Here is a 14,210-nt window from a genome sequence, read left to right on the forward strand (position 1 = left end):
CGTTATTAAATTATTATATTTTTTTATATAATTTTTCTGAGAATGTTGTGCATTTAATATTTAAAATTATTTTTAAAAAAAATATTTTTTTCAAATTATTTTTATTTAAAGAAAGAATGCAATATTTACGCTTATTAATTTTGTTAATTGTCGAAAATTCAGAATGTAAGTTCTGTTAATTATCATTTGCCTGGAAAAATAATTGTAATATATTGCAATAAGCTTATTTATTAAAAAATTGCAAAGACAGTTTTTTGCAAATTAATTAACATTTGCTATATTATTTTGTAATCATTTATGTTATTTGTTTTTGCGTAACAATTACTTAACAATAATTGAAAAAAATAATTAATTAAAGATTGAGAAAACGTGAGAGAGAGAGAGAGAGAGAGAGAGAGAGAGAGAGAGAGAGAGAGAGAGAGAGAAATATTTTTATTTATATTATTTCCTTGAGAGAAACGACTGAAAGAATTTGTATTTTATCAATTAAAGATAAAAGGACTTGTAAGATGTTTATTTTCTGATTCACTTTTGTTTGGTTCTTTTTTGAGATCAAGAAGCCAAGTATTTTAAAGTTGAAAACAAGGTCATTTGTTCATTGACAATAATATTCGCATATGACGCATACACGATTTCGCCAAAATGCATCTCAAAAGCATTATCCACAATTTGCATGTGCATATAAACATAGTCGCAAAATATTCCTATTATCGCATTTAACGCTGCATTTAAAGAAGTAAGAATAATAAAATTATAATTTCACCACTTACAATTAGTATGAGAGAGAGAAATGCACCTATCTTTTAGATATATATTTACTATACTAAATAAATAATGTTATCTATTGTCGGATAAAATTTGGAATTATACGAAATTAGCATTGTAAATATATAATTTGAGCAAGATATATGTTACTAAAAACTTCGTAGTACTTTGAATGAAAGTGTTTGATTTTGGGTTTTATTTGTTCAATAAAAAGAATGGGTAAAATGTCAATACAAGAGAGTTACCACTTTTAACACTGAATATATAGTCAGAGTATAAAACAAAGCACATACATATATACATGCAGAATTGATGTGCACTTTCTGATTTCGCGCGTCGCATCCTTTCAGGAGAGTTCGCTGGCGGACAAGTTGTAAGATAACTGACAAGTATAGTTATTATTTTAAACTCAGAGACTTCTTTATGTACGAGTATGCGTCGGTCTTTGGATTTTCTTGGGAATTGAGAAAGATCGCCGCCTTTTGCCCGAGATCTCTCTTCCTATCTGATTATGAATATGTGTAAAAAAACAGTCTCGGAAATTGCATGCAACCAGTTTCAAATATTGCATTGAAATTATTCATGATTATTAAAAGAATAATACGTTATTAAGATATTTATTCTTTATTTTATGACTTAAATAATTGCAGTACTTAATATTAAAAAAGTAAAAGCAGCTAAACGAATAATAATTTAACCCGCGAAGCATTTATTATAACTATGTAGTAAATTATTAAATATAGCAATAAAGTTTTTAACAAAAAAGTCGTCATGACCCAATGAATTAATATAGGATATTTTTTTCGTGCAGACTGTTTAGTTTTCTTGTCTGATTATTTTTTTTTTCTTTCAAGAAGGTCACAACATGATTTCGCAATTTTCCACTTCCTAGATTGTATAATATTTAATCGTGATAATTGAGAGAGTATTGCAAACATAAATAAACAATAAGTAATATTTGCTAAAAATTCTGTACGTGTATTGCTATTTTATTAATATTTATTCTGTCTTCAAAATATGTTAAATTGTTTATTAAATGCTTTTTTATGGTTATTTGCATTGTTATTGCTCTTGGTGCTCGCTTTCATCGAATCTTTTATGAGATTACAAAAAATAGTGATATATTGTAAGATGTAACTTGTTGGAAGCTAAAGCGTCAAAAAATATTTTTCTTTATTTCGAATGTTACGTGATTTTTAGCGATGACCTTTATTCGTGGAATCTCGATTCACTTTTGACTTATCCATTCTCGTTGTTTTGAATCGAAGAAACGTATGTCAAAGTGCTAGATTGCCTACTTTCGAGGCCTTCGAGGTGATTTAAGTGGATTTTATTGTAACCGGTAACAGCAGGTTTCCGTCGTTTGTTCAATGCGTGTGTGATGATGTAAATTTTTTTTATGACATCTTATGTAACACAATTAAATCTGAAGATGTGATGCATATAAAAGTGAACACGAAGGAAAAGGAAATGGATTTGAGAATTGAATAGAATACCAAAGTGTATCGCTATATATATATATATATATATATCTCACGGCAAAAATAAGTTACTGTAGAATAACGTCATCAATCTTGAAGATGACTTACAATGAATATAAAAATAAAGAGAATTTTATGCCAAGGAGAAGTTATGGTAATACGCACAAAATGAATTTTTATGTTTATATACATATACACAAGCACACAATGAAAAAGATATACATTTATCTCTCAGCGCTAATAAATTATTCTTATTTCTCTATTATAACTAATCGATCAAAACCTCTATAAGCGAATCTCAGCAAATTATTGCGAGATTTAATTTCCACAAATTACATCGCAATCTTCTAAGATAAGTGTAAATCTCAATTAATATCAAAGGCAACGTGCCATTAATCACGCAGCGAGCGTATTAAATCTTGTACATTAAAGAAACATGCCGCAGTTACGTAAAAAAGAAAGAATACGTGACTGTGAACATGTGAACTGTGTCGCATACGTGAATAATTATCGCTAGATTTCTATTAGTATGCATTAATATATTAAAAATATCACGTTTTGCGAGACGCTGATGCATAAGATTGCATAAATCGATTTTTAATCCTTAGATATCTAAAATATAACATTTCACTAATTAATTCTACATTCATTGATTTAATTTGGTAAATAAATATCAAAAAGTGTAAATACTTTCCAAATTATATATGTGATTGAAATCAAAAGCTTTTATTTCTTTTTAGAAAATTTTAAATAATAAAATTGTTTACTTTTTCTCTCTTTAAATTGACAACCGAAATTTTAATATAATATTATATATCAAGATATATTTTTAATCATATGTAAATTATTATTACATTATATAATATATATATATTTAATATAATTATATAAAGATATACTTATTTTACATATTACACATAAAAATGTATTTAATACGAAAATGCCATTATGAGAAAATATTGTGTTGAAAAGATTGGAAACAGCCGGAGAAATTAATCAATAGACAATAATTTTATCGGTGACACATATTTTCATTACTATTGTACATTGCCCAGATTTGAATTAATATTCTTTGATGATAGGTGTGGCGTGGGAAACTTATAAGAACTTACCGGTTTTATATCTTCTTCTCTTGTGTATCTTTTATTCGCTATCATTGTTACTCTGGTCTGTTCTATTGTCTATAATTGAGAATTAATCCCGCGATTCTTTGATAAGGAATAGTCGAGTTAATGAATACTTTCGAAGAAAGTGACTGTAGATTAAAAATCAATTTGATCGTTTATCTAGAATCTTATTGTTATTAATACATGTTATTGTTATATCTTATGTGTAGGTTGTAGAATTATTTAGTACTAAGGTTTGATTATTAAACTGACAAATGTATTCTCGTGGAAGATTTTTATCAGTGAAAGAATGTTTTCAAAATATACAAAAATGTTTTTTAATTTTAATTTAACGAACTTATGTTTATATAATTGAGTGAGTGTAAAAAGAACATTTCTATTTAAAAAGCCTTTCAAGAATGCTTCAAACTTTAACTGAAAACATTATAAACATGCAACTTTGTAGAAACTTACAAGAGGATATGTTATAAACTATTCTACATATATCTCTTTTATTATATTTCCTTTACAAGATAAAAGTGACATAGATCTTAAATGAACTTTGATGTATATGCTCAACAATGTACATGTTATCAGTAGGATCGACGTATCGTAATATGTACCACGCCCTTTCGTTATCGTTAATAAGCTTGAGTTATAGGATGGAAAAAAAAAATCCCTAAACTAAACTAGGTTATCGATAACTTCCATCTGCCACAATATGGAAAAGAACATAAAATATTAATAGAATATACATATAAATATATACATACATATATAAATATATGTATATACATAATTATGCAGTTTATCTTTTTAAAAAATCAAACATTTCTTGATACTTTACCATGATATTATTCTAATACGGTATTACTCTAATAAAATTATTAATTTTAATAATAAGTTTTAATAGTATTAAATACGACTGAAAAGCAATTTGCTTGAGCGAGATAATTAAGATATTAGATTTTGATTACTCTTTCTCAGCAATCTTATTGTAATTGAATAAAATTGTATTATAGAATACAATTTACAAAGGTCATGCTAACATTAAAGCTGAAATTAAAAAAAGAAGATTACATAGCAATTAATAATTGACATTAACATTAATTAATAACTTAAAAATTACATATATATACTAACATTTATTTGTACTTAAGTAAATATATTTATATAATTATATAGGTATATAAATTTTGTGTTTTAAATAATATTTTACAAAGAGATTTAGTGAATTTAAATGTATTGAACAGTTTTGAAACATTTCATATAGTATATATTTAATTCTAAAATATAACTGAAATATACATAAGGATAAAATATACATATTTTTGAAATATTAACAATTCCAAAATATACATGCTTTTGAAAACATATAGTCTGTACACAAGATTCAAAGATCTTATCTTATTCAAACTTTGATCAGGTGTGTATGACATGTCAAGGTGATAAGGTGTTAATTGTCATTAGAGTGTTCTTGTAGCTGATGTCATTATACGTATACAGCTTGAGTCACCAGAAACAAGACTTCAAATGGTTCTGCAGGATGAACATGATGAAAATGATGTTTTTTCTCCAAAATGTTATTTCTTAAGAATTTTAAATGATTATTAATGTTTTCTATTATCGATATTTCTATTTTTTATATATTTTTCCATTTTTTTCTATTTTTTATATATTTTTTTATTTATTATAAACTTTATAAAATAAATTTAAAAAATTATGTGTTATAATTTTATTTAAAACATAATAAACTTAGAATTGTATAAAATTAGCAAGTCTTTTAAAGTCATCTACACACTATGTTCTATATTTTTTCGCATCTTTTAAATCCAAGAAATATAAACATTTTTCTTAAATAAATTATGTTTCTGGTGACTCATTCTATATCAAACGTAAAATTTATTTGAATCGCAATTACTTGACAAACTTTGTCGTTAATACCTATATAATTTTTGATATTAATAATAGATAATATCGCTTTCTTTTGACATCTGCCATTAATAATTGCCAGAATAATGTTATTGATTCAAGAGTTGTTCTGTCGTACACTTGCTTATACTTTAACCTGTCAAAAGAACTTTAAAAATAAAAGATCAGGATAGATTATCTTTTGACAATAATCATATATGCAGTATTATATTTTTTATAATTATTTGTATATTATATGATATGAATAATTTATATTAAGTACAGGGTTTATTTAAAAAATCTATTAGTATATATATATATATATATATATATATATATATATATATATATTCTCTAAAGGAGAAAAAATTTATTAAGGCTAAAAAAAGTAAAATTTATATTACTATATTATATTATTTTAGTGTCATGTTAATGTGTCGCAGTTTTAGCATGTCGCAAATATCACACACACATGATATTCTGTACATCTATTAATAGTTAGGCTTATTGTTAGTTGTCTGATTCGGAAATCAAATAAAAGATGAGATGTAACATTTCGGTTTTACGTTTGTAATTATATGCTGGTAGTTTAAAAGTATATTGTTTCTCGTGTCGGAAGTACGCGAAACACATCTTCAAACCGGAATATATTAGTCTACAATGGCTGTTGCGCAAACCACTGACTAATTATCGGCTATTACGTCGAGTTGATGGCGCGGTCCTAGTTGCGTCATTAGTCTATTTGTATGGTCGCTTGTAAAGTTAAATTAAAGAAAAATTTCAATGTAGGATCGAGGAAGCCCAAGGTTCAAGGTCGTTCAGGAAATTGCAGCTCCTTGATGAAATATTTACGTTTATAATTTTGTATAATATCTCACAATGTTACTTAAGAGAGTGTTGTTATAAAACTTCATAACAAGAGAAATTTCTATTTTGTGTCATGATATTTTTAATTCATGATTTATTAGAGTAATGGCAGAATGTAATCTTAATATATACATAAAATATATGTATATGTAATATTTTGTTTCGCAAAATTATGTAAATCATAAAATCCCTCTCGCAAGAGAGTATAAATCCTACAATTTAAATTTAAATATAATTTCAAGTAACGATGACAAAGCTAATACGAGCACTAGTATTATAAAACTACTATACTTCTTGTAGTATACATTTGGCTTTCGATAATTAATTGATCTTCGTAGTCGGTACTAGTTTCGATCTTTATTCAAATCATTTTCATCAAATATAAATATAGCCAACTAGCATTATAATGTTATCGTACTACGCATGATATGTATTCCTTAAAATTTAATTACATATTAAGTTACCCATTTACAGTTGATTACACTTGATGTCCATTGATGCTAATCGTGATTAATAAAGTTTAATATTATCGATTCTCAGGTTATTTCTCAGAATTCGATTTACATTTATTATTAATAAGCTTATATAAGATTTGATGAATAGCGTGAAAATTATGTCTTTAATACAATATATTTTGATTATATATGAAACAAAGCTTAAAAGTTAGTAATCGCAAAATAAGCTTAATAATTAAATAATTAAAGACGCGCTTATAATAAAAATTGAATAATATAATGGCGGGGAATACATGTGTTATTTAGCTATTCTTTTAGTCATTATCTAAGTAGTATATCAACGGACCTTTCTAATATTTTAATAATATTTTCTGTTTCTTAGATAACTTTACTGAAAATTTAATTAACTTTCTTAGTACGGTTAATTAACTTTCGATGTAACACCTCACCACAAATTAATTACGACGAATTCGACCGTAGTAATTAAAATAATTATTCTGGTTAAGTGATTAAGATAATTATTCTGTTTTTTTGGTCGAAACTACCGCGTGTATTAATGATTGCGTAAGAATATTTTCGATGCGTTTTCGTTGAATGACACTTTTAATATCTCGCGAATTTTTCAAATAAATAAAAGTCACATCTTTTACACGTGTTATAGCAAACTCGTGGATTGATTGCTATGTATTTATAACGATTGTCGCACCGGAAGTTGACTATGGTGATCTTGTGTTATCCTTGTGCATCACGCAATACATCGTTCGATATATATAAATATATACAATGTGTCTTGAGTGAGAAATTATACTTTTTCATACATGTAATGTTTTATTGTTTAAACAATTTTATTGTTAGCTTAAATTATAATTGATGTTTTTTCGGCAATATTTAATCTGTGCTTTAATTACCAGGTCTAATTAATGCTATATTTTATATAGCATTAATTAGACGAGTATGTAAAATCAATTTAACAATCTGGTTTTTGAAATTTTAATAAATATTAACAAAATTATTTTAAGTTATAATTGTCAATATATTAAATCAATGAAAAAAAGCTTTATAATCAATAGCTTCTCAAATGCACAATCAGGAGATTGATTTCCTCACGCGAGAGTTAAGGTAGAAAAGAATGTGCAATCTGTGTAAAACTTCGATCACGCGAGACCTGATAATTGTTCTAGTATTTTAACACATTGACGATGAAATTATGTGGTGCCATTAAAAACTTTTCTAAATCGATACAACAGTTTACTTTCCAAGTACATAATTAGAGGCGATTCGTTGCGTGATTTGCGAAATAGCGAATCATGAATTTTGTTCCGCCGCTTCTCTACGCGCTGATAAGAGTCAAGACTGATTTTTCTTTTTACGAACATCGTGCGATTTTACGTAATCACGTTTTATTACTCGCAGCGGACACCAATGAGGCAGTTATTATACAATTTTGTTCGTGTTCCGCGTTTCGACTGACAACCGACGACATTGTGATGCAGATTACAGTGCCGTGTATGGTCTATGACCAACTCGACTCGGCCTTGAACGAACGTCGATATTTCGTTTTATGTGCAGCTCGTCAGCAAATTATGCAACGCTTCCTTTATCAACCCTTGAACATTACCGACGAGGACACGGCATGTTTGCATGCAAAGCAATTTGCAATAAAGTTTCAGTTTAGTAAAGAGGAAAACACATTGCGGAATTTTGTTCTAATTTTTTTTTTATTCATTATATTATAAATAAATGTAAACACGTATTAATGTGTAATTACTCTTTATAATAATTATATATATGAGTTATTTTGGTTAGCAGATATTCATAAAGGTTATAAAAATAATAAAGTAACAAGTAACAAGTAATAAATTAAACAATTTAATTATTATAAAAGTAAAATATACGTATATTAAAATGTACATATTTTAAAATACTTTATATTGTAAATTTTATCGTTGTTATTTATATTTTTACTCTTGGTCCAATATATACATATGTTACAAGTGTTGAGTATTGATATTTTTATAGTGCTTCTATTTGACATTGCGAATATTCTAAAACTTACACATTGATGCGGAATTTTTAAGTTTTCGTATCTTCAGAAGAGAGAACATTTACATAATTTACTCACAACATATTCAATTAACATTTACATATTCTAAATAGATTCTTAATAAGGACACTTTCTTTTAGTAATTCTTTTGATTTAATTGGCGTAATTTGGAAAGACGTATCACTGTATTTTCAAATACAAATAGCCCAATTATCTTTATTACCTATTTGCATTTCATTGCCGGAACATTTATGTCACACGCGATTTATATTTGATTCAGCAAAATTCGAAAAATACTATGACTTATCGCTTTCACTAATTAAAAAGTCAATAATCTACATATTTTTACATATTATTTGTTCACCTATTATTTTTATATTAACCTAGATTTTATTAAATGATTTTTTATATTTTACACACGTCTAGTACTATCATTACGCACTATCTAATACTACTAGCATTCATATATCAATCATGATCACTTAATTATACATTTATTTACGGTTATTACAATTTACTTATTTATAAGGATAAAAATAATTTAAAGTAATTAAAAAAAATAGTATATAATATTTTAAACAAAATAAATATTTTTTGTCAAGTAAATTAGTTTATGTGAACTTATTCTATGGATCCTCAATATATTACAATCCTGTTGAAACATGACGATTTATTTCTATGCAAATAAATTGCAAAGTAAAAAGTAGATTTCTTTCTAGTAAAAAATATATAGCTATAAAACGCCAAATATTTTTCTTATCATGTAATAAAATATTAAAAGAGGAAGACAGCGTTTCCAAGGTTGCCGGAAAATTAATTGCATGCATTGAAGAATAACAGTTTGATCGAAGGTCGCGATGATGTAACGGAAGTAAGGTACTGGACACAACGGTCGCGTAATCATGATAAATCGATCAAGATTGTTATTGAAATCAACGCAATAGTTTCCTCCTCGTCGAGGCGAAGAATTGCCATTCTTCGAATATAAACGAAAGTAGCGTGCGAAACTCAGAGTCTCTCGATCGGAAACATTCTGCCCTAAAAGTTTCGTAAGGCTTCTTTTTATCATTTGTATTCATTAATTACTTCGATAATCTGTGCGTACGAATATTTCGCCTGTTACGTGAGCATAGTCGCACACCGGCACGTGCTGTTGCCATAAATTAAGTTTGCCGATAAATTGTTCAGATAATCAAAATTACAGGAAAGAATGCAATATGCCCTCTTGGCTGCTGCTACAGTTTTTTTATGTGAAAGTTATGCGTAAGCTTGATATAAGATAGAATAAAAGATTACGTGTATAGTTTGTGACAGAGGAAAAGTATTTTATATTTAAATTAAAAAGAGAAAGAGAGATTTAATGCATAAAAAATATTAATCAATAAACAGCAAATATCTTAAGAACAGCTTTATAATTTAAAATAAAATTTATATTTATAGTAAATTTATATTTATAATAAAATATAATCTATATATAACTCTCTTATAAATTTTTACATATATTATTTCAATATTATTAAATTTTTTTTTAATTACAATTTAAGAGATTTCAGAGATTTTTAGTTCATTCAGTCGAACTCTATAATTACCTACTTCATGCATGAAATTAATTAACAGTAACAATAGATTGAACTGTAGAAAGTTATATCAACACGTCTGTTCTAATTATTTTAATAATATCAAAATAAATATCAAAATTCTTTAAACATTATTGATAAATATATACAAGTATTCACAATTTTTGATAATATATAAATAAACATATTACACACATATTGTTCTACAATACGAAAAATTATTGTGCCTTATTATATATCATTTATTTGAACCAATTATTTGAAAATAAATAAAATTAAAAAATTTAGAATAAAAAAATAAATAAAATTGGAGATTAAGTAGCTTCGCAGTAAACAATTGTGATTTTCAGTAGTGAATCTCTGAAGCCGTAAATTCCACACCGCTATTATCCGGTAGTTTCACACATGCTGGAGATCAATGCGCTTCTACTCTCGAGTCGAGCAAGAGACGATATCGTGCTGTTCCAGAGCAGTGATTCCGGTCAGCCGGAATAGCGGTACACGCTCGGCCGTACGTCTTCGTTCTCGAATTATTATTATGTTGCTGCTTTCCGCGAGGCGAACAGTAGCACGCTTTGTCGCGAAAGCGGAAGAAACCTGTGTACGCATCATGCACGAAGCCATTTTTTACTATCGCGTTTTGCGGCCTTTCTTTCTGGTCATACTTTTCACATTCTAAATTTTACGTCCCACATTTCACACTGATGGTAAATAACAAATTTTGTTTTTCAAATTAAAGTGCGTGATGTTTTTAAGTACATATACATGTGTGGAAATGATATTTAAACGTGTTCTTTTTAAATTTCGCGAGTGATTTTTTGAAAATGATGTTTAATATGTCTTTAAATTAAAATTGATAATTTTTTGTCTGTGACTCATAGAAATTGTCAATAATTTTCGCTCGAAGAGTGAAAAAAAAAACCGTGGTACGCGGGTCCATCGAGGGAGACTCGCGAGAGAGTGTACGACACTTATGAGCCTCCTCCGTCGAGGAGCGCGGCCAGTGCAGCGCGGTGCATCGACGCGATATAGCATGCCGCTGCAGCTGTATCGGATAGTTGGTCGAGGCATGTGCGCCGAGTAACGGCTAATTGGCCACCTTTCCTCTCCGGGAGAGAAGCCGTCTCTCTCTTTCTGTTTCGTAGCCGATCCATGCCAGTTTTGTTCGTTCTGTCGTGTGGTTTACATCGAATGCAGCTGGAGCTCCGGGAGTTACCATGAAGTTTTATCGAGGAATTTGTTAAAAACACCGACTTTTTCATCAATCGAATTGTTTATATCGTAAGTGGTCGTTGGCGTCTTTTCTTTTTAATTCAAGATTTTTTTTGGAACTTACATATAAAAGTATTTTCTCTTTTGAAACAAATATTTTTAAAGTGACCACGCGCATTTACAAAAAAAATTTATTTATATTATCTTACTTATAAATGGAAGAGTAAGATGATAATCCTTTTGTAATAACCAATTTTGACAAACGGAATTTTTCCCTGTCAATTATAAATTCATACACAGAATTTTACAGTCGTAAAAAGTGCTTTACTCCGAATTGACCGCGTGAGTGATCGTCGTGAAAGTGCATCGAATAAAGAAGTCTAATTGTGCGCGCTATGCTTTTATTAATATAATAGATTGTCCGTTATCCATCGGAAGTTATCATCGACTTTCTTCGCGAGAAAAAGCTTGACAATGATCCATCAATTCAAATGTTGCAAATGGAGTTTACGCAAGTTGATTCGAAATATTATTTTGTTAATAATTTCATACTTTTTTCAGTGACATTAAAATTTGAACTATTTTGAAAAGACTTTGTTTTCTCAGAAAAGATTTTCTTTAAATTTTAGAAGAACTAATGTTGTCTCGATTTATCGGTTTTCTTTATCGTGACTAAAAGAAAAACTTTACTAACGTGCAAAAAATTAATAGAAAGCGAGAATATTAATAAGTTGACAATTGTGTCGCCAGTATTTAACATATGGCAATAGAAATTATTAATTTGTTATTTCAAAATGTTTCCATTACATGATGTTACATAATAACATAAAATGTACGCATTATAATTTAGCAGTGCATTTCGCCTTTCTCCTTTCTTTCAGACCTCGGCAAATTTAAAGCCTGCAAATAATTTTTTTATAGACATATTCTTTTTATGCGTCTTTTTGCAGACACAAATACGGATCTTAATAAAAATATAATTTTGATAAATGGTACCATTGAACTTTAATGAAACTTACGTTTTCCAAATTGAAAAAATAGTACATGTACGAAAAAAGTATTTAAAAAAACATCTATTGAATAGTTTAAAATATAGAAAAACAAGGCAGTGTGTGTATCATGGTTAAATAGCATTTGAAATAACATTTCAATTATCCCTTGCGAGGAAAACTCATTCGCGATCTTGCACGAGGTTAAAACAAGTTAACGAAGTGATGCTGTAAATGTAATGAGGTATATTTGCCTTAACCGTCATGCCCAATCTTAGCGTGCATGCTGCAGTTTAATCGTCCAGCTAATTTGAAGTTTTGCACGCGAGCGACGATTTACGTCGAAAGGGAATTTCGTTAGAATTATTCCGTACTATAATTACAACTAGTATAAACTTCAAATTTTAAGTGTAATATTGACATCACATTAGACTTTATCATTATAAAATAGAAATATCTACAAGAGATTTTACTTTAATATAATTTTTATGAGAAAAAATTCTCTATTCCGATTTTAAAGACATACACTTTGTCATTTATTTATATTAAAAGAAATGTCAGGAATCCTTTTTTTGAATTTCTCTCTTAAGTAGGTAATATAATTATTTCTATAACAAAAAAGAGAAATCGTAAATATTATTGGTACAAGGGATTGCATTAGTCGCCGATTTGTAGACGATTTAACAATATCTCTCATTATTGCCTACGGATATAAAGTGTTATTTGTTTGCAGCACATATGAATATGTAAAGGAAATGAGATACTAATTTACACGTAAGAAAGACCAGAAGTGTTTGTAGAGAAGGCGGTTAATAATTAAAGTTACTAGCGCCTGACGTTAATTATCGTATGTATCGTTGAGAACCGGTCTGCAATATATGTTGTGACCATTGATCATGAAGAGGAAACGGGATAGTGACAATTTATCAGTCTGTCTGCTTAGTAAGCGTTTAATTCACGCTATTTTGCAACATGAGACACATATGTTTTGAAAAGCATGCGGTGCAAAATGAATAGAGGAGAACATAACAGCTGAATATAGTAATAGTGGTGAATAAACGAGATTAACAACAGTTTCGAAAAGAAAAGAAAAATAAATTTATCTTATAGATAATATTGCTCTTACACGCATATACATTTTAATAAAATACAGAGAGCATCGTAGTATTATATCCTGCATTGTAATTTACTATTGGTATTAGATTTATGCATTTTTATTCCCGTTGATATCAGCGAGAGGCAATATAAAAATTAATTAGTTATGATGATAAAATATAGTACGAATGTATGTGTGTATGATTACTGTTTAGTATAGTAATGGTCGGAATATTATCTATATTTTTCAAATGTTATATCCCATGCACATAGATGCGTCGTTAATTATTATAATCATTTATGTTTCAGGTCTCCGAGAATCGGAGGTCCTCTATCGCAGTCGCTGGCTATGATTCCTCCGACCATGCACGGACACGAGTTCAATCAACCCCTGTCAAGGGTAGTCATGGTCCGTAAAACGGATCAAAGGACTTTTAGCAAAGGAAGACGGGGCGGTGAACCTCTTCTGGAAACAGTTACCAGGGAAACCGTCGAACTCTTCAATGGTGGCCGAGCAGAAAGGAAGTATACTTCCGAAACAAGAGATATTGTTACACCCAAATCCAACAGGTTCGATCATTTTCTTATTATTTATAATTATAACATTTTTTATAATTATATTATATAGCAAAGCGGTATACTTTCTTTATTAAATTTTATACTAGTTGTTTTTTTTAACATTATTAATTTATGGACGATATAAATCTG

The 14,210-nt window shown here is 28.4% G+C and overlaps 1 protein-coding gene across 8 annotated transcripts in view; it reads left to right on the forward strand.

Moving 5' to 3' along the window:
* The window catches only part of LOC140664204 (uncharacterized), a 49,813-nt gene that overhangs the window by 25,765 nt on the left and 9,838 nt on the right, over positions 1-14,210 (forward strand). For 7 of the 8 annotated variants that reach the window (XM_072889082.1, XM_072889083.1, XM_072889085.1 and 4 more), the window contains one exon: positions 13,812-14,072. In XM_072889082.1, the coding sequence (XP_072745183.1) occupies positions 13,812-14,072 (261 nt within the window). Of the gene's footprint in view, positions 1-11,204; positions 11,488-13,811; positions 14,073-14,210 lie in introns of those variants that run through there. The other variant, XM_072889090.1, reaches the window with a different exon arrangement.

The sequence above is a fragment of the Anoplolepis gracilipes genome, chromosome 3 (assembly GCF_047496725.1).
Source record: "Anoplolepis gracilipes chromosome 3, ASM4749672v1, whole genome shotgun sequence".
Taxonomy (NCBI): domain Eukaryota; kingdom Metazoa; phylum Arthropoda; class Insecta; order Hymenoptera; family Formicidae; genus Anoplolepis; species Anoplolepis gracilipes.